The sequence below is a fragment of the Dromaius novaehollandiae genome, chromosome 1 (assembly GCF_036370855.1).
Source record: "Dromaius novaehollandiae isolate bDroNov1 chromosome 1, bDroNov1.hap1, whole genome shotgun sequence".
In the NCBI taxonomy this organism is placed as follows: Eukaryota; Metazoa; Chordata; class Aves; order Casuariiformes; family Dromaiidae; genus Dromaius; species Dromaius novaehollandiae.
Window position 1 is genome coordinate 123,967,431 of NC_088098.1, and position 18,790 is coordinate 123,986,220.

At 54.0% G+C, this 18,790-nt stretch overlaps 1 protein-coding gene across 2 annotated transcripts in view; it reads right to left on the reverse strand.

Moving 5' to 3' along the window:
- Positions 1–18,790, reverse strand: part of LOC112993631 (amine oxidase [flavin-containing] A-like) — a 542,295-nt gene that overhangs the window by 39,695 nt on the left and 483,810 nt on the right. Inside the window, exon 1 of one of the 2 annotated variants that reach the window (XM_026117422.2) lies at positions 1,776–1,929. The exons of the other annotated variant lie outside the window; for it this stretch is intronic. Within the exon in view, the coding sequence (XP_025973207.1) occupies positions 1,776–1,821 (46 nt within the window). The 5' untranslated portion in view covers positions 1,822–1,929. Of the gene's footprint in view, positions 1–1,775; positions 1,930–18,790 lie in introns of those variants that run through there. 2 annotated transcript variants of the gene reach the window in all.

An 18,790-nucleotide genomic window follows, 5' to 3' on the forward strand; every position in this document is an offset into this window, starting at 1 on the left:
CTCACCAGGACCAAAATTCCAGAAACTTTTTTTTTTAATTTTTTTTTCTTAAAACCAGAAAGTATCACTGTCTAACCCTCTTACACAACTGGCACATTGCTACAAAAACAGTAGTGACAGAGAAGCTGTAAGAAAAGCAAAAGAAAACAAAAGGTGATAGAAATTAGGGTGCACAGCTATAAATGGTATGATATACAAATGATGGATTAGTCATGAAATAAGGTATTTATTGTTCCTTTTTCTAAGGCCACTTTCTTAAAATGATGTTTGTTCAAGTTCATAAAAAATAAACACCAGTTTCTATGCAACTGTTATGACATGAGAGTTTCCACTGGCAAGAAAAACGTTCCTGTACCCAAAGAATCCTGTGACACGTTTATTTGTTTTCCTAATGTTACTGACAAATTTTCAGGGAGTGTAACACCTTGAAATTTCCTGCTTGGATCCATTTCAGACTCCAGAGCAGGCTCTAATCCAATGAATAAGTGTTCTGAAGTAACCTATTGATGGTTGTACTAGTGAGCCAAGATACGAGTTAAAAAATGCTCAATGCATTTTCCAAAATGCTACTGTAGGTTAGAAAAGCGGAAGAGCAAGGCATCCTCCAGGGAAGAGGAGCTTCTCAGAACTTAATAACCATGTTAAGAACAGAGCACCATCAGCTGCACACTGTATGGTTTGTAATTCCCTTAAGGGGCTCTGCAGATTACAGCAACCTTAAGGACGAAGAGCAAATGACTTGTGTTACCAGGAAAACCCTCAGGCATCTGCTGAAACAAAAAGGCAAGCCAAAGCTAGGTCTAAACTCTTCCCTTCTGCTGGAGGATGCTACAGATGATTTTATTTGCCAAAACAACTGTAATTATTTAAACAATAATTTGTAATAATGTAATTATGTAACTGATGGAGTTTTTAAGTAAACAACATGCTATTTTGTGCATTAATGCACTGCAGATTAAAGAAAGGAAAGCCCCTGATTGCTTCTCAATTCTACTAAAGACTCACTATCCCCGTAGTAGCGGCAGTAATGCTTGGAGTAGTACTAAAGTCACTCTGTCATGTAACTTGCCTTTTCTGAACTGTTAGTGAAGCAGAGACTCCCTGAAAACTGAAACCTGGCCAAAGCTGCTAACACAGTATTTATCAGACAGACAGTGCAAATACGGATATTCTGTAACATAGCAAGATTCTTATTTCTGGTACCATCAGAAAAATGGCTTCTTTTCTTAAGCAAAGGGATGGGGAACCAACAAGGCACTTGATACTGCTAAAAGTAGATCTGAACAATATTTCAGGAAGTTTTGGGTAAAGCGAGAAGCCTCCAGCACAACTGGGGAACTTGGCCGTCCCCTGAGCACAGCTCTTCTCAAAGCAATAAAACCCAAGCTGCTTTTACAGATATTTCCAGACGCCTTTCTGCAGCATTCATCAGAAGAACACAAATACCACCACTGCAAGAGCCACCTCGAAAACCACAATTTAAAACCAGTGCCTTAGCTGCGATGCAGAAACCCCAGCCCGCGCCCCGCAGCTGTGGGCATTGCAAAGTGCTTCCCACAGACCTTCTGCCAAGCACGAAGCACAAACCAGCACAGGAAGCAGCGAATATGCCCTGAAACCCTGGCCTGAGTTTTCCCCCGTTTTTCAGCACACCTGAAGCCCCGGGGGGGACCCGGCACCCGTGCGACCCCCGTGCGGCTGGGGACGGCGGGGGCCAGACTACCCTGCGGTGCCGCTCCCACAGCCCCCCGGAGGCGCCCCCCCGCCGGACCCACCTGAGATGCCGCCGCCGACCACGACCACGTCGTATCTCTCGGCCATGGCGCTGCCCCCTGCGGCCGCTGTCTTCCTCCCGCGGCGGCGGCGGCGGCAGCGGCTCCGGCCCCAGTGCGGCTCCGGCGGGCGGACAGCGCCGCGCTGGCGGGCCCCGCCCCTAGGCGGGCCCCGCCCCTCCTCCACCAATGGGCGCCCCCGGGGGCGTGGCATCGCCCCATTCGCCCCGCCTCCCCGGCGAGGGGCGGGGCCTGGGCAGTGAGTGGGGAGGTGCTTCCGCGGGGCGGGGGGTGGCAGAGCGCCCGCCCATAAGACAGATAGCAGCACCCGTGCTGCCAAGCGCAACAGCCGTCGCAGTCTTTCTTCAGCAAGAACATTTTATTTATTTACATTTAGAATGTATCTGCCGATGCTTTTGGGAAAGGCGGAGATCTACGGTGTCACAATTATAGGCTACAGAAATATATGGGGGGGTCTTACGTTTTGCTGGAATCAAGTAGATGCACTCAGTCTATTAGCCAGGCAATGAAGTGCTAACCTTTACACAGAAGTAGCTTTCCCAAGACCATATCTGAAATAATAACTGCTGCCAAATAACAGTTTTGTTTGTACATCTGCTACAGCTGCTGCTCTACAATTCATGGTGCTTGTGATTTGGGGGCATTTTACAGTTCATATATTTTTTTTTTCCCAGAAGTGTAAATATCACCTCTGTGGAGCTAAGTAGCAAAAAAATACAAATCATGTCCCTTTCCTTCCAAGTAAGCACAAAAGACCTTTACTATTCATACAGTTGTAGGAAATCCTAGTGTCACTTCATATTAAATATTGATACAAGTTCTGAGAGTTGTCCAGCTCTGCAGCAGTATTTCAAATCTGAGTATGACCAAAAAACTGAATGAGAGTGCAATACTATACACTCAGTGTGCTTGGAAATGCTTTGGCTTTCTTACAGTGGAAAAAATAAGACTTTTGGTTTCTGCTAACTGTGTCGAATGAGCAAGGCAGCAGTGACTCAAGGCAGAAACATTAGGAAGCCACTAAGCTCCAAATGGTACAACAATATGAGAGACTGAATGATGGATATGCTTCCAAAATAAAAAAAAAGAGGTACTTGAACAAGTTAAGTAGATGTACAGTGCTAAATGTGCACACAACCTGCAAACAAAAAAGTGCCAGATGATATAATAAAGAAGATGAACAAAGAAGATGCTCTGAGGAAGACTGTCTACCAATAAAAACACATATTGCTGAGATTACTGCTGCAATCTGTCTACCAACAGAAACACATGTTGCTGGAGACTGCATACCAAACTGAAGTGGGCAAAAAGGACACAGTCCAAGACTGGATACACCAGAGGGCTGTGCTGCCATTCACAGGAACCTCGACAGGCTGGAGAGATGGGCAGAGGGGAACCTCATAAAGTTCAACAAAGGGAGGTGCAGGGTCCTGCACCTAGGGAGGAATAACCCCAGGCACCAGTACAGGCTGTAGGCTGACCTGCTGGAAAGCACCTCTGCGGAGAAGGATCTGGGAATCCTGGTGGACAACAAGTTGACCATGAGCCAGCAACATGCCCTTGTGGCCAAGAAGGCCAGTGGTATTGTGGGCTGCATTAGGAAGAGCATTGCCAGCATGTCAAGGGAGGTGATCCTTCCCCTCTACTCAGCCCTGGTGTCCCGGTTTGGGCTCCACAATACAAGAGAGACATAGAGCTACTGGAGCAAGCCCAGTGGAGGGCTACTAAGATGAGGAAGGGACTGGAGCCTCTCTCCTGTGAGGAAAGGCTGAGAGAGCTGGGACCGTCCAGCCTGGAGAAGAGAAGACTGAGGGGTGATCTTGTCTATGGGTAAAAAATACCTGAAGGGAGGGTGTAAAGAGGAAGGGGCCTGACTCTTTTCAGTGCTGCCCAACGATAGGAGAAGAGGTAATGGGCACAAACTGAAACACAAGAAGCTCCTTCTGAACATGTAGGAAAAACATCTTTACTGTGAGATTGCCAGAGCATGGGAACAGGTTGCTAGAGAGTCTGTGGAGTCTCCTTCCTAGGAAATATTCAAAAGCCATCAAGACAAGGTCGTGGGCAATGTGCTCTAGGTGTCCCTGCTTGAGCAGGGGGGTTGGACTAGATGATGTCCAGAGCTAAGTTTGAATATAAACAACGCTGGGATACTGGGATATGTGGACCAGCCGAGAAAGTCCTCCAAGAACACCTGTCTTGGCACCAAACCTCTTCCTTTGGCAGCCCCTTTCCACACCCACTCCAACCGCGCCTCTACGCTCGCTCTTGCTCTCAACCCTAACCCTAATTCTAACCCTAACCGTAACTGGGAAAAGTTTTCCAGGCCGCTGCTGGCACAAAGAGCCCCATTTGTGGCCCAGAACACAAAGTGCTCCCAGCACAGCTCTCTTGGCACCAAACCTCTTCCTTTGGCAGCCCCTTTCCACACCCACTCCAACCGCGCCTCTACGCTGTCTGTTGCGCTCAACCCTAACCCTAACTAAAACCCTAACGCGAATTGGGAGAAGGCTTTCCAGGCCCCTGCTGGCACCAAGAGCCCCATTTGTGGCCCAGAACACACAGTGCTCCCAGCACAGCTCTCTTGGCACCAAACCTCTTCCTTTGGCAGCCCCTTTCCACACCCACTCCAGTCGTGCCTCCACTCTCCCTCTTGCGCTCAACCCCAACCCGAACCCGTACCCGAACCTAACCCAAATTGGGAGAAGGTTTTCCAGGCCGAGGCTGGCACCAAGAGCCCCATTTGTGGCCCAGAACACAAAGTGCTCCCAGCACAGCTCTCTTGGCACCAAACCTCTTCCTTTGGCAGCCCCTTTCCACACCCACTCCAACGGTGCCTCTATGGTCTTTCTTGCTCTCAAACCTAACCCGAACCCTAAGCCTAACGCGAACTGGGAGAAGGCTTTCCAGGCCGCTGCTGGCACAAAAAGCCCCATTTGTGGCCCAGAACACAAAGTGCTCCCAGCACAGCTCTCTTGGCACCAAACCTCTTCCTTTGGCAGCCCCTTTCCACACCCACTCCATCAGCGCCTCTACGCTCTCTCTTGCGCTCAACCCTAACCCTAACTCAAACCCTAACCCGAATTGGGAGAAGGTTTTCCAAGCTGCTGCTGGCACCAAGAGCCCCATTGGTGGCCCAGAACACAAAGTGCTCCCAGCACAGCTCTCTTGGCACCAAACCTCTTCCTTTGGCAGCCCCTTTGCACACCCACTCCAGTCGTGCCTCCACTCTCCCTCCTGCGCTCAACACTAACCTGAACCCGAACCCTAACCTAACCCAAATTGGGAGAAGGTTTTCCAGGCCGATGCTGGCACCAAGAGCCCCATTTGCGGCCCAGAACACAAAGTGCTCCCAGCACAGCTCTCTTGGCACCAAACCTCTTCCTTTGGCAGCCCCTTTGCACACCCACTCCAGTCGTGCCTCTACGCTCTCTCTTGCGCTCAAACCTAACTCAATCCCTAGACCAAATTGGGAGAAGGTTTTCCAGGCCGCTGCTGGCACCAAGAGCCCCATTTGTGGCCCAGAACACAAAGTGCTCCCAGCACAGCTCTCTTGGCACCAAACCTCTTCCTTTGGCAGCCCCTTTCCACACCCACTCCATCAGCGCCTCTACGCTCTCTCTTGCGCTCAACCCTAACCCTAACTCAAACCCTAACCCGAACTGGGAGAAGGTTTTCCAGGCCGATGCTGGCACCAAGAGCCCCATTTGTGGCCCAGAACACAAAGTGCTCCCAGCACAGCTCTCTTGGCACCAAACCTCTTCCTTTGATAGCCCCTTTCCGCACCCACTCCAGTTGTGCCTCTACGCTCTCTCTTGCGCTCAGCCCTAACCCTAACTCAAACCCTAACCCTAAGTGGAGAAGGTTTTCCAGGCCGCTGCTGGCACCTAGAGCCCCATTGGTGGCCCAGAACACAAAGTGCTCCCAGCACAGCTCTCTTGGCACCAAACCTCTTCCTTTGGCAGCCCCTTTCCACACCCACTCCAACGTTGGCTCCACTCTCTCTCTTGCGCTCAACCCGAACCCGAACCCGTACCCGAAACTAACCCGATTTGGGAGAAGGTTTACCAGGCCGATACTGGCACAAAAAGCCCCATTTGTGGCCCAGAACACAAAGTGCTCCCAGGACAGCTCTCTTGGCACCAAACCTCTTCCTTTGGCAGCCCCTTTCCACACCCACTCCAACGGTGCCTCTATGGTCTTTCTTGCTCTCAAACCTAGCCCGAACTCTAAGACTAACCCAAATTGGGAGAAGGTTTTCCAGGCCGATGCTGGCACAAAGAGCCCCATTTGTGGCCCAGAACACAAAGTGCTCCCAGCACAGCTCTCTTGGCACCAAACCTCTTCCTTTGGCAGCCCCTTTGCACACCCACTGCAGTCGTGCCTCCACTCTCCCTCTTGCGCTCAACCCCAACCCGAACCCGTACCCGAACCTAACCCAAATTGGGAGAAGGTTTTCCAGGCCGATGCTGGCACCAAGAGCCCCATTTGTGGCCCAGAACACAAAGTGCTCCCAGCACAGCTCTCTTGGCACCAAACCTCTTCCTTTGGCAGCCCCTTTCCACACTCACTCCAACGGTGCCTCTATGGTCTTTCTTGCTCTCAAACCTAACCCGAACTCTAAGACTAACCCAAATTGGGAGAAGGTTTTCCAGGCCGATGCTGGCACAAAGAGCCCCATTTGTGGCCCAGAACACAAAGTGCTCCCAGCACAGCTCTCTTGGCACCAAACCTCTTCCTTTGGCAGCCCCTTTCCACACCCACTCCAACGGTGCCTCTATGGTCTTTCTTGCTCTCAAACCTAACCCGAACCCTAAGCCTAAAGCGAACTGGGAGAAGGTTTTCCAGGCCGATGCTTGCACCAAGAGCCCCATTTGTGGCCCAGAACACAAAGTGCTCCCAGCACAGCTCTCTTGGCACCAAACCTCTTCCTTTGGCAGCCCCTTTCCACACCCACTCCAGTCGTGCCTCTACGCTCTCTCTTGCGCTCAAACCTAACTCAGTGCCTAAGCCTAACGCGAACTGGGAGAAGGCTTTCCAGGCCGCTGCTGGCACAAAAAGCCCCATTTGTGGCCCAGAACACAAAGTGCTCCCAGCACAGCTCTCTTGGCACCAAACCTCTTCCTTTGGCAGCCCCTTTCCACAGCCACTCCATCAGCGCCTCTACGCTCTCTCTTGCGCTCAACCCTAACCCTAACTCAAACCCTAACCCGAATTGGGAGAAGGTTTTCCAGGCCGATGCTGGCACCAAGAGCCCCATTTGTGGCCCAGAACACAAAGTGCTCCCAGCACAGCTCTCTTGGCACCAAACCTCTTCCTTTGGCAGCCCCTTTCCACACCCACTCCAGTCGTGCCTCTACGCTCTCTCTTGGGCTCAGCCCTAACCCTAACTAAAACCCTAACCCTAACTGGAGAAGGTTTTCCAGGCCGCTGCTGGCACCTAGAGCCCCATTGGTGGCCCAGAACACAAAGTGCTCCCAGCACAGCTCTCTTGGCACCAAACCTCTTCCTTTGGCAGCCCCTTTCCACACCCACTCCAACGTTGGCTCCACTCTCTCTCTTGCGCTCAACCCTAACCCGAACCCGTACCCGAACCTAACCCGATTTGGGAGAAGGTTTACCAGGCCGATGCTGGCACAAAAAGCCCCATTTGTGGCCCAGAACACAAAGTGCTCCCAGCACAGCTCTCTTGGCACCAAACCTCTTCCTTTGGCAGCCCCTTTCCACACCCACTCCATCAGTGCCTCTACGCTCTCTCTTCGGCTCAACCCTAACCCTAACTCAAACCCTAACCCGAATTGGGAGAAGGTTTTCCAGGCCGATGCTGGCACCAAGAGCCCCATTTGTGGCCCAGAACACAAAGTGCTCCCAGCACAGCTCTCTTGGCACCAAACCTCTTCCTTTGGCAGCCCCTTTCCACACCCACTCCAGTCGTGCCTCCACTCTCCCTCTTGCGCTCAACCCCAACCCGAACCCGTACCCGAACCTAACCCAAATTGGGAGAAGGTTTTCCAGGCCGATGCTGGCACCAAGAGCCCCATTTGTGGCCCAGAACACAAAGTGCTCCCAGCACAGCTCTCTTGGCACCAAACCTCTTCCTTTGGCAGCCCCTTTCCACACTCACTCCAACGGTGCCTCTATGGTCTTTCTTGCTCTCAAACCTAACCCGAACTCTAAGACTAACCCAAATTGGGAGAAGGTTTTCCAGGCCGATGCTGGCACAAAGAGCCCCATTTGTGGCCCAGAACACAAAGTGCTCCCAGCACAGCTCTCTTGGCACCAAACCTCTTCCTTTGGCAGCCCCTTTCCACACCCACTCCAACGGTGCCTCTATGGTCTTTCTTGCTCTCAAACCTAACCCGAACCCTAAGCCTAACGCGAACTGGGAGAAGGTTTTCCAGGCCGATGCTGGCACCAAGAGCCCCATTTGTGGCCCAGAACACAAAGTGCTCCCAGCACAGCTCTCTTGGCACCAAACCTCTTCCTTTGGCAGCCCCTTTGCACACCCACTCCAGTCGTGCCTCTACGCTCTCTCTTGCGCTCAACCCTAACCCTAACTCAAACCCTAACCCGAATTGGGAGAAGGTTTTCCAAGCTGCTGCTGGCACCAAGAGCCCCATTGGTGGCCCAGAACACAAAGTGCTCCCAGCACAGCTCTCTTGGCACCAAACCTCTTCCTTTGGCAGCCCCTTTCCACACCCACTCCAGTCGTGCCTCTACGCTCTCTCTTGCGCTCAAACCTAACTCAATCCCTAAGCCTAACGCGAACTGGGAGAAGGCTTTCCAGGCCGCTGCTGGCACAAAAAGCCCCATTTGTGGCCCAGAACACAAAGTGCTCCCAGCACAGCTCTCTTGGCACCAAACCTCTTCCTTTGGCAGCCCCTTTCCACACCCACTCCATCAGCGCCTCTACGCTCTCTCTTGCGCTCAACCCTAACCCTAACTCAAACCCTAACCCGAATTGGGAGAAGGTTTTCCAGGCCGATGCTGGCACAAAGAGCCCCATTTGTGGCCCAGAACACAAAGTGCTCCCAGCACAGCTCTCTTGGCACCAAACCTCTTCCTTTGATAGCCCCTTTCCGCACCCACTCCAGTCGTGCCTCTACGCTCTCTCTTGCGCTCAGCCCTAACCCTAACTCAAACCCTAACCCTAACTGGAGAAGGTTTTCCAGGCCGCTGCTGGCACCCAGAGCCCCATTGGTGGCCCAGAACACAAAGTGCTCCCAGCACAGCTCTCTTGGCACCAAACCTCTTCCTTTGGCAGCCCCTTTCCACACCCACTCCAACGTTGGCTCCACTCTCTCTCTTGCGCTCAACCCCAACCTGAACCCGTACCAGAACCTAACCCAAATTGGGAGAAGGTTTACCAGGCCGATGCTGGCACAAAAAGCCCCATTTGTGGCCCAGAACACAAAGTGCTCCCAGCACAGCTCTCTTGGCACCAAACCTCTTCCTTTGGCAGCCCCTTTCCACACCCACTCCAACGGTGCCTCTATGGTCTTTCTTGCTCTCAAACCTAACCCGAACCCTAAGCCTAACGCGAACTGGGAGAAGGTTTTCCAGGCCGATGCTTGCACCAAGAGCCCCATTTGTGGCCCAGAACACAAAGTGCTCCCAGCACAGCTCTCTTGGCACCAAACCTCTTCCTTTGGCAGCCCCTTTGCACACCCACTCCAGTCGTGCCTCTACGCTCTCTCTTGCGCTCAACCCTAACCCTAACTCAAACCCTACCCCGAATTGGGAGAAGGTTTTCCAAGCTGCTGCTGGCACCAAGAGCCCCATTGGTGGCCCAGAACACAAAGTGCTCCCAGCACAGCTCTCTTGGCACCAAACCTCTTCCTTTGGCAGCCCCTTTCCACACCCACTCCAGTCGTGCCTCTACGCTCTCTCTTGCGCTCAAACCTAACTCAATCCCTAAGCCTAACGCGAACTGGGAGAAGGCTTTCCAGGCCGCTGCTGGCACCAAGAGCACCATTTGTGGCCCAGAACACAAAGTGCTCCCAGCACAGCTCTCTTGGCACCAAACCTCTTCCTTTGGCAGCCCCTTTCCACACCCACTCCATCAGCGCCTCTACGCTCTCTCTTGCGCTCAACCCTAACCCTAACTCAAACCCTAACCCGAATTGGGAGAAGGTTTTCCAGGCCGATGCTGGCACCAAGAGCCCCATTTGTGGCCCAGAACACAAAGTGCTCCCAGCACAGCTCTCTTGGCACCAAACCTCTTCCTTTGATAGCCCCTTTCCGCACCCACTCCAGTCGTGCCTCTACGCTCTCTCTTGGGCTCAGCCCTAACCCTAACTCAAACCCTAACCCTAACTGGAGAAGGTTTTCCAGGCCGCTGCTGGCACCAAGAGCCCCATTGGTGGCCCAGAACACAAAGTGCTCCCAGCACAGCTCTCTTGGCACCAAACCTCTTCCTTTGGCAGCCCCTTTCCACACCCACTCCCACGTTGGCTCCACTCTCTCTCTTGCGCTCAACCCCAACCTGAACCCGTACCAGAACCTAACCCAAATTGGGAGAAGGTTTACCAGGCCGATGCTGGCACAAAAAGCCCCATTTGTGGCCCAGAACACAAAGTGCTCCCAGCACAGCTCTCTTGGCACCAAACCTCTTCCTTTGGCAGCCCCTTTCCACACCCACTCCAACGGTGCCTCTATGGTCTTTCTTGCTCTCAAACCTAACCCGAACCCTAAGCCTAACACGAACTGGGAGAAGGCTTTCCAGGCCGCTGCTGGCACAAAAAGCCCCATTTGTGGCCCAGAACACAAAGTGCTCCCAGCACAGCTCTCTTGGCACCAAACCTCTTCCTTTGGCAGCCCCTTTCCACACCCACTCCAGTCGTGCCTCCACTCTCCCTCCTGCGCTCAACACTAACCTGAACCCGAACCCTAACCTAACCCAAATTGGGAGAAGGTTTTCCAGGCCGATGCTGGCACCAAGAGCCCCATTTGCGGCCCAGAACACAAAGTGCTCCCAGCACAGCTCTCTTGGCACCAAACCTCTTCCTTTGGCAGCCCCTTTCCACACCCACTCCAGTCGTGCCTCTACGCTCTCTCTTGCGCTCAAACCTAACTCAATCCCTAAGCCTAACGCGAACTGGGTGAAGGCGTTCCAGGCCGCTGCTGGCACAAAAAGCCCCATTTGTGGCCCAGAACACAAAGTGCTCCCAGCACAGCTCTCTTGGCACCAAACCTCTTCCTTTGGCAGCCCCTTTCCACACCCACTCCAGTCGTGCCTCTACGCTCTCTCTTGCGCTCAACCCTAACCCTAACTCAAACCCTAACCCGAATTGGGAGAAGGTTTTCCAGGCCGATGCTGGCACCAAGAGCCCCATTGGTGGCCCAGAACACAAAGTGCTCCCAGCACAGCTCTCTTGGCACCAAACCTCTTCCTTTGGCAGCCCCTTTCCACACCCACTCCAGTCGTGCCTCCACTCTCCCTCCTGCGCTCAACACTAACCTGAACCCGAACCCTAAGACTAACCCAAATTGGGAGAAGGTTTTCCAGGCCGATGCTGGCACCAAGAGCCCCATTTGTGGCCCAGAACACAAAGTGCTCCCAGCACAGCTCTCTTGGCACCAAAGCTCTTCCTTTGGCAGCCCCTTTCCACACCCACTCCAGTCGTGCCTCCACTCTCCCTCTTGCGCTCAACACTAACCTGAACGCGAACCCTAACCTAACCCAAATTGGGAGAAGGTTTTCCAGGCCAATGCTGGCACAAAGAGCCCCATTGGTGGCCCAGAACACAAAGTGCTCCCAGCACAGCTCTCTTGGCACCAAACCTCTTCTTTGGCAGCCCCTTTCCACACCCACTCCAGTCGTGCCTCCACTCTCCCTCCTGCGCTCAACACTAACCTGAACCCGAACCCTAACCTAACCCAAATTGGGAGAAGGTTTTCCAGGCCGCTGCTGGCACCAAGAGCCCCATTTGTGGCCCAGAACACAAAGTGCTCCCAGCACAGCTCTCTTGGCACCAAACCTCTTCCTTTGGCAGCCCCTTTCCACAGCCACTCCATCAGCGCCTCTACGCTCTCTCTTGCGCTCAACCCTAACCCTAACTCAAACCCTAACCCGAATTGGGAGAAGGTTTTCCAGGCCGATGCTGGCACAACGAGCCCCATTTGTGGCCCAGAACACAAAGTGCTCCCAGCACAGCTCTCTTGGCACCAAACCTCTTCCTTTGGCAGCCCCTTTCCACAGCCACTCCATCAGCGCCTCTACGCTCTCTCTTGCGCTCAACCCTAACCCTAACTCAAACCCTAACCCGAATTGGGAGAAGGTTTTCCAGGCCGATGCTGGCACAAAGAGCCCCATTGGTGGCCCAGAACACAAAGTGCTCCCAGCACAGCTCTCTTGGCACCAAACCTCTTCCTTTGGCAGCCCCTTTCCACACCCACTCCAACCGCGCCTCTACGCTGTCTGTTGCGCTCAACCCTAACCCTAACTAAAACCCTAACGCGAATTGGGAGAAGGCTTTCCAGGCCCCTGCTGGCACAAAGAGCCCCATTGGTGGCCCAGAACACAAAGTGCTCCTAGCACAGCTCTCTTGGCACCAAACCTCTTCCTTTGGCAGCCCCTTTCCACACCCACTCCATCAGCGCCTCTACGCTCTCTCTTGCTCTCAACCCTAACCCTAACTCAAACCCTAACCCGAATTGGGAGAAGGTTTTCCAGGCCCCTGCTGGCACAAAGAGCCCCATTTGTGGCCCAGAACACACAGTGCTCCCAGCACAGCTCTCTTGGCACCAAACCTCTTCCTTTGGCAGCCCCTTTCCACACCCACTCCAGTCGTGCCTCCACTCTCCCTCATGTGCTCAACCCCAACCCGAACCCGTACCCGAACCTAACCCAAATTGGGAGAAGGCTTTCCAGGCCGAGGCTGGCACCAAGAGCCCCATTTGTGGCCCAGAACACAAAGTGCTCCCAGCACAGCTCTCTTGGCACCAAACCTTTTCCTTTGGCAGCCCCTTTCCACACCCACTCCAGTCGTGCCTCCACTCTCCCTCTTGCGCTCAACACTAACCCGAACCCGTACCCGAACCTAACCCAAATTGGCAGAATGTTTTCCAGGCCCCTGCTGGCACAAAGAGCCGCATTTGTGGCCCAGAACACAAAGTGCTCCCAGCACAGCTCTCTTGGCACCAAACCTCTTCCTTTGGCAGCCCCTTTCCACACCCACTCCAGTCGTGCCTCCACACTCTCTCTCATGCGCTCAACCCTAACCCTAACTCAAACCCTAACCCTAACTGGAGAAGGTTTTCCAGGCCGCTGCTGGCACCAAGAGCCCCATTGGTGGCCCAGAACACAAAGTGCTCCCAGCACAGCTCTCTTGGCACCAAACCTCTTCCTTTGGCAGCCCCTTTCCACACCCACTCCAACCGCGCCTCTACGCTCTCTCTTGCGCTCAACCCTAACCCTAACTCAAACCCTAACGCGAATTGGGAGAAGGCTTTCCAGGCCGCTGCTGGCACAAAGAGCCCCATTTGTGGCCCAGAACACAAAGTGCTCCTAGCACAGCTCTCTTGGCACCAAACCTTTTCCTTTGGCAGCCCCTTTCCACACTCACTCCATCAGCGCCTCTACGCTCTCTCTTGCGCTCAACCCTAACCCTAACTCAAACCCTAACCCGAATTGGGAGAAGGTTTTCCAGGCCGATGCTGGCACCAAGAGCCCCATTTGTGGCCCAGAACACAAAGTGCTCCCAGCACAGCTCTCTTGGCACCAAAGCTCTTCCTTTGGCAGCCCCTTTCCACACCCACTCCAGTCGTGCCTCCACTCTCCCTCTTGCGCTCAACCCCAACCCGAACCCGTACCCGAACCTATCCCAAATTGGGAGAAGGTTTTCCAGGCCGAGGCTGGCACCAAGAGCCCCATTTGTGGCCCAGAACACAAAGTGCTCCCAGCACAGCTCTCTTGGCACCAAACCTCTTCCTTTGGCAGCCCCTTTCCACACTCACTCCAACGGTGCCTCTATGGTCTTTCTTGCTCTCAACCCTAACCCGAACCCTAAGCCTAACGCGAACTGGGAGAAGGCTTTCCAGGCCGATGCTGGCACAAAAAGCCCCATTTGTGGCCCAGAACACAAAGTGCTCCCAGCACAGCTCTCTTGGCACCAAACCTCTTCCTTTGGCAGCCCCTTTGCACACCCACTCCAGTCGTGCCTCTACGCTCTCTCTTGCGCTCAACCCTAACCCTAACTCAAACCCTAACCCGAATTGGGAGAAGGTTTTCCAAGCTGCTGCTGGCACCAAGAGCCCCATTGGTGGCCCAGAACACAAAGTGCTCCCAGCACAGCTCTCTTGGCACCAAACCTCTTCCTTTGGCAGCCCCTTTGCACACCCACTGCAGTCGTGCCTCCACTCTCCCTCCTGCGCTCAACACTAACCTGAACCCGAACCCTAACCTAACCCAAATTGGGAGAAGGTTTTCCAGGCCGATGCTGGCACCAAGAGCCCCATTTGTGGCCCAGAACACAAAGTGCTCCCAGCACAGCTCTCTTGGCACCAAACCTCTTCCTTTGGCAGCCCCTTTCCACACTCACTCCAACGGTGCCTCTATGGTCTTTCTTGCTCTCAAACCTAACCCGAACTCTAAGACTAACCCAAATTGGGAGAAGGTTTTCCAGGCCGATGCTGGCACAAAGAGCCCCATTTGTGGCCCAGAACACAAAGTGCTCCCAGCACAGCTCTCTTGGCACCAAACCTCTTCCTTTGGCAGCCCCTTTCCACACCCACTCCAATGGTGCCTCTATGGTCTTTCTTGCTCTCAACCCTAACCCGAACCCTAAGCCTAACAGGAACTGGGAGAAGGCTTTCCAGGCCGCTGCTGGCACAAAAAGCCCCATTGGTGGCCCAGAACACAAAGTGCTCCCAGCACAGCTCTCTTGGCACCAAACCTCTTCCTTTGGCAGCCCCTTTGCACACCCACTCCAGTCGTGCCTCCACTCTCCCTCCTGCGCTCAACACTAACCTGAACCCGTACCCGAACCTAACCCAAATTGGGAGAAGGTTTTCCAGGCCGATGCTGGCACCAAGAGCCCCATTTGTGGCCCAGAACACAAAGTGCTCCCAGCACAGCTCTCTTGGCACCAAACCTCTTCCTTTGGCAGCCCCTTTCCACACCCACTGCAGTCGTGCCATAACGCTCCCTCTTGCGCTCAACCCCAACCCGAACACGTACCCGAACCTAACCCAAATTGGGAGAAGGTTTTCCAGGCCGAGGCTGGCACCAAGAGCCCCATTTGTGGCCCAGAACACAAAGTGCTCCCAGCACAGCTCTCTTGGCACCAAACCTCTTCCTTTGGCAGCCCCTTTGCACACCCACTCCAGTCGTGCCTCTACGCTCTCTCTTGCGCTCAACCCTAACCCTAACTCAAACCCTAACGCGAATTGGGAGAAGGCTTTCCAGGCCGCTGCTGGCACAAAGAGCCCCATTTGTGGCCCAGAACACAAAGTGCTCCCAGCACAGCTCTCTTGGCACCAAACCTCTTCCTTTGGCAGCCCCTTTCCACACCCACTCCATCAGCGCCTCTACGCTCTCTCTTGCGCTCAACCCTAACCCTAACTGAAACCCTAACCCGAATTGGGAGAAGGTTTTCCAGGCCGATGCTGGCACCAAGAGCCCCATTTGTGGCCCAGAACACAAAGTGCTCCCAGCACAGCTCTCTTGGCACCAAACCTCTTCCTTTGGCAGCCCCTTTCCGCACCCACTCCAGTCGTGCCTCTACGCTGTCTGTTGCGCTCAACCCTAACCCTAACTCAAACCCTAACCCTAACTGGAGAAGGTTTTCCAGGCCGATGCTGGCACAAAGAGCCCCATTTGTGGCCCAGAACACAAAGTGCTCCCAGCACAGCTCTCTTGGCACCAAACCTCTTCCTTTGGTAGTCCCTTTCCACACCCACTCCATCAGCGCCTCTATGCTCTCTCTTCGGCTCAACCCTAAACCTAACTCAAACCCTAACCCTAATTGGGAGAAGGTTTTCCAGGCCGCTGCTGGCACCAAGAGCCCCATTTGTGGCCCAGAACACAAAGTGCTCCCAGCACAGCTCTCTTGGCACCAAACCTCTTCCTTTGGCAGCCCCTTTCCACACCCACTCCAGTCGTGCCTCCACTCTCCCTCCTGCGCTCAACACTAACCTGAACCCGAACCCTAACCTAACCCAAATTGGGAGAAGGTTTTCCAGGCCGATGCTGGCACCAAGAGCCCCATTTGTGGCCCAGAACACAAAGTGCTCCCAGCACAGCTCTCTTGGCACCAAACCTCTTCCTTTGGCAGCCCCTTTCCACACCCACTGCAGTCGTGCCTCCACTCTCCCTCTTGCGCTCAACCCCAACCCGAACCCGTACCCGAACCTAACCCAAATTGGGAGAAGGTTTTCCAGGCCGATGCTGGCACCAAGAGCCCCATTTGTGGCCCAGAACACAAAGTGCTCCCAGCACAGCTCTCTTGGCACCAAACCTCTTCCTTTGGTAGTCCCTTTCCACACCCACTCCATCAGCGCCTCTACGCTCTCTCTTCGGCTCAACCCTAACCCTAACTCAAACCCTAACCCGAATTGGGAGAAGGTTTTCCAGGCCCCTGCTGGCACCAAGAGCCCCATTTGTGGCCCAGAACACAAAGTGCTCCTAGCACAGCTCTCTTGGCACCAAACCTTTTCCTTTGGCAGCCCCTTTCCACACCCACTCCATCAGCGCCTCTACGCTCTCTCTTGCTCTCAACCCTAACCCTAACTCAAACCCTAACCCGAATTGGGAGAAGGCTTTCCAGGCCGATGCTGGCACCAAGAGCCCCATTTGTGGCCCAGAACACAAAGTGCTCCCAGCACAGCTCTCTTGGCACCAAACCTCTTCCTTTGGCAGCCCCTTTCCACACCCACTCCAACGTTGGCTCCACTCTCTCTCTTGCGCTCAACCCTAACCCGAACCCCTACCCGAACCTAACCCGATTTGGGAGAAGGTTTACCAGGCCGATGCTGGCACAAAGAGCCCCATTTGTGGCCCAGAACACAAAGTGCTCCCAGCACAGCTCTCTTGGCACCAAACCTCTTCCTTTGGTAGTCCCTTTCCACACCCACTCCATCAGCGCCTCTAAGCTCTCTCTTCGGCTCAACCCTAAACCTAACTCAAACCCTAACCCTAATTGGGAGAAGGTTTTCCAGGCCGATGCTGGCACCAAGAGCCCCATTTGTGGCCCAGAACACAAAGTGCTCCTAGCACAGCTCTCTTGGCACCAAACCTCTTCCTTTGGCAGCCCCTTTCCACACCCACTGCAGTCGTGCCTCCACTCTCCCTCTTGCGCTCAACCCCAACCCGAACCCGTACCCGAACCTAACCCAAATTGGGAGAAGGTTTTCCAGGCCGATGCTGGCACCAAGAGCCCCATTTGTGGCCCAGAACACAAAGTGCTCCCAGCACAGCTCTCTTGGCACCAAACCTCTTCCTTTGGCAGCCCCATTCCACACTCACTCCAACGGTGCCTCAATGGTATTTCTTGCTCTCAAACCTAACCCGAACTCTAAGACTAAACCAAATTGGGAGAAGGTTTTCCAGGCCGATGCTGGCACAAAGAGCCCCATTTGTGGCCCAGAACACAAAGTGCTCCCAGCACAGCTCTCTTGGCACCAAACCTCCTCCTTTGGCAGCCCCTTTCCACACCCACTCCAACGGTGCCTCTATGGTCTTTCTTGCTCTCAACCCTAACCCGAACCCTAAGCCTAACGCGAACTGGGAGAAGGCTTTCCAGGCCGCTGCTGGCACAAAAAGCCCCATTTGTGGCCCAGAACACAAAGTGCTCCCAGCACAGCTCTCTTGGCACCAAACCTCTTCCTTTGGCAGCCCCTTTGCACACCCACTCCAGTCGTGCCTCTACGCTCTCTCTTGCGCTCAACCCTAACCCTAACTCAAACCCTAACCCGAATTGGGAGAAGGTTTTCCAAGCTGCTGCTGGCACCAAGAGCCCCATAGGTGGCCCAGAACACAAAGTGCTCCCAGCACAGCTCTCTTGGCACCAAACCTCTTCCTTTGGCAGCCCCTTTCCACACCCACTCCAGTCGTGCCTCCACTCTCCCTCTTGCGCTCAACACTAACCTGAACCCGAACCCTAACCTAACCCAAATTGGGAGAAGGTTTTCCAGGCCGAGGCTGGCACCAAGAGCCCCATTTGTGGCCCAGAACACAAAGTGCTCCCAGCACAGCTCTCTTGGCACCAAACCTCTTCCTTTGGCAGCCCCTTTCCACACCCACTGCAGTCGTGCCTCCACTCTCCCTCTTGCGCTCAAACCCAGCCCGAACCCGTACCCGAACCTAACCCAAATTGGGAGAAGGTTTTCCAGGCCGCTGCTGGCACCAAGAGCCGCATTTGTGGCCCAGAACACAAAGTGCTCCCAGCACAGCTCTCTTGGCACCAAACCTCTTCCTTTGGCAGCCCCTTTCCACACTCACTCCAACAGTGCCTCTATGGTCTTTCTTGCTCTCAAACCTAACCCGAACTCTAAGACTAACCCAAATTGGGAGAAGGTTTTCCAGGCCAATGCTGGCACAAAGAGCCCCATTTGTGGCCCAGAACACAAAGTGCTCCCAGCACAGCTCTCTTGGCACCAAACCTCTTCCTTTGGCAGCCCCTTTCCACACCCACTCCAACGGTGCCTCTATGGTCTTTCTTGCTCTCAACCCTAACCCGAACCCTAAGCATAACGTGAACTGGGAGAAGGCTTTCCAGGCCGCTGCTGGCACAAAAAGCCCCATTTGTGGCCCAGAACACAAAGTGCTCCCAGCACAGCTCTCTTGGCACCAAACCTCTTCCTTTGGCAGCCCCTTTGCACACCCACTCCAATCGTGCCTCTACGCTCTCTCTTGGGCTCAGCCCTAACCCTAACTCAAACCCTAACCCGAATTGGGAGAAGGTTTTCCAAGCTGCTGCTGGCACCAAGAGCCCCATAGGTGGCCCAGAACACAAAGTGCTCCCAGCACAGCTCTCTTGGCACCAAACCTCTTCCTT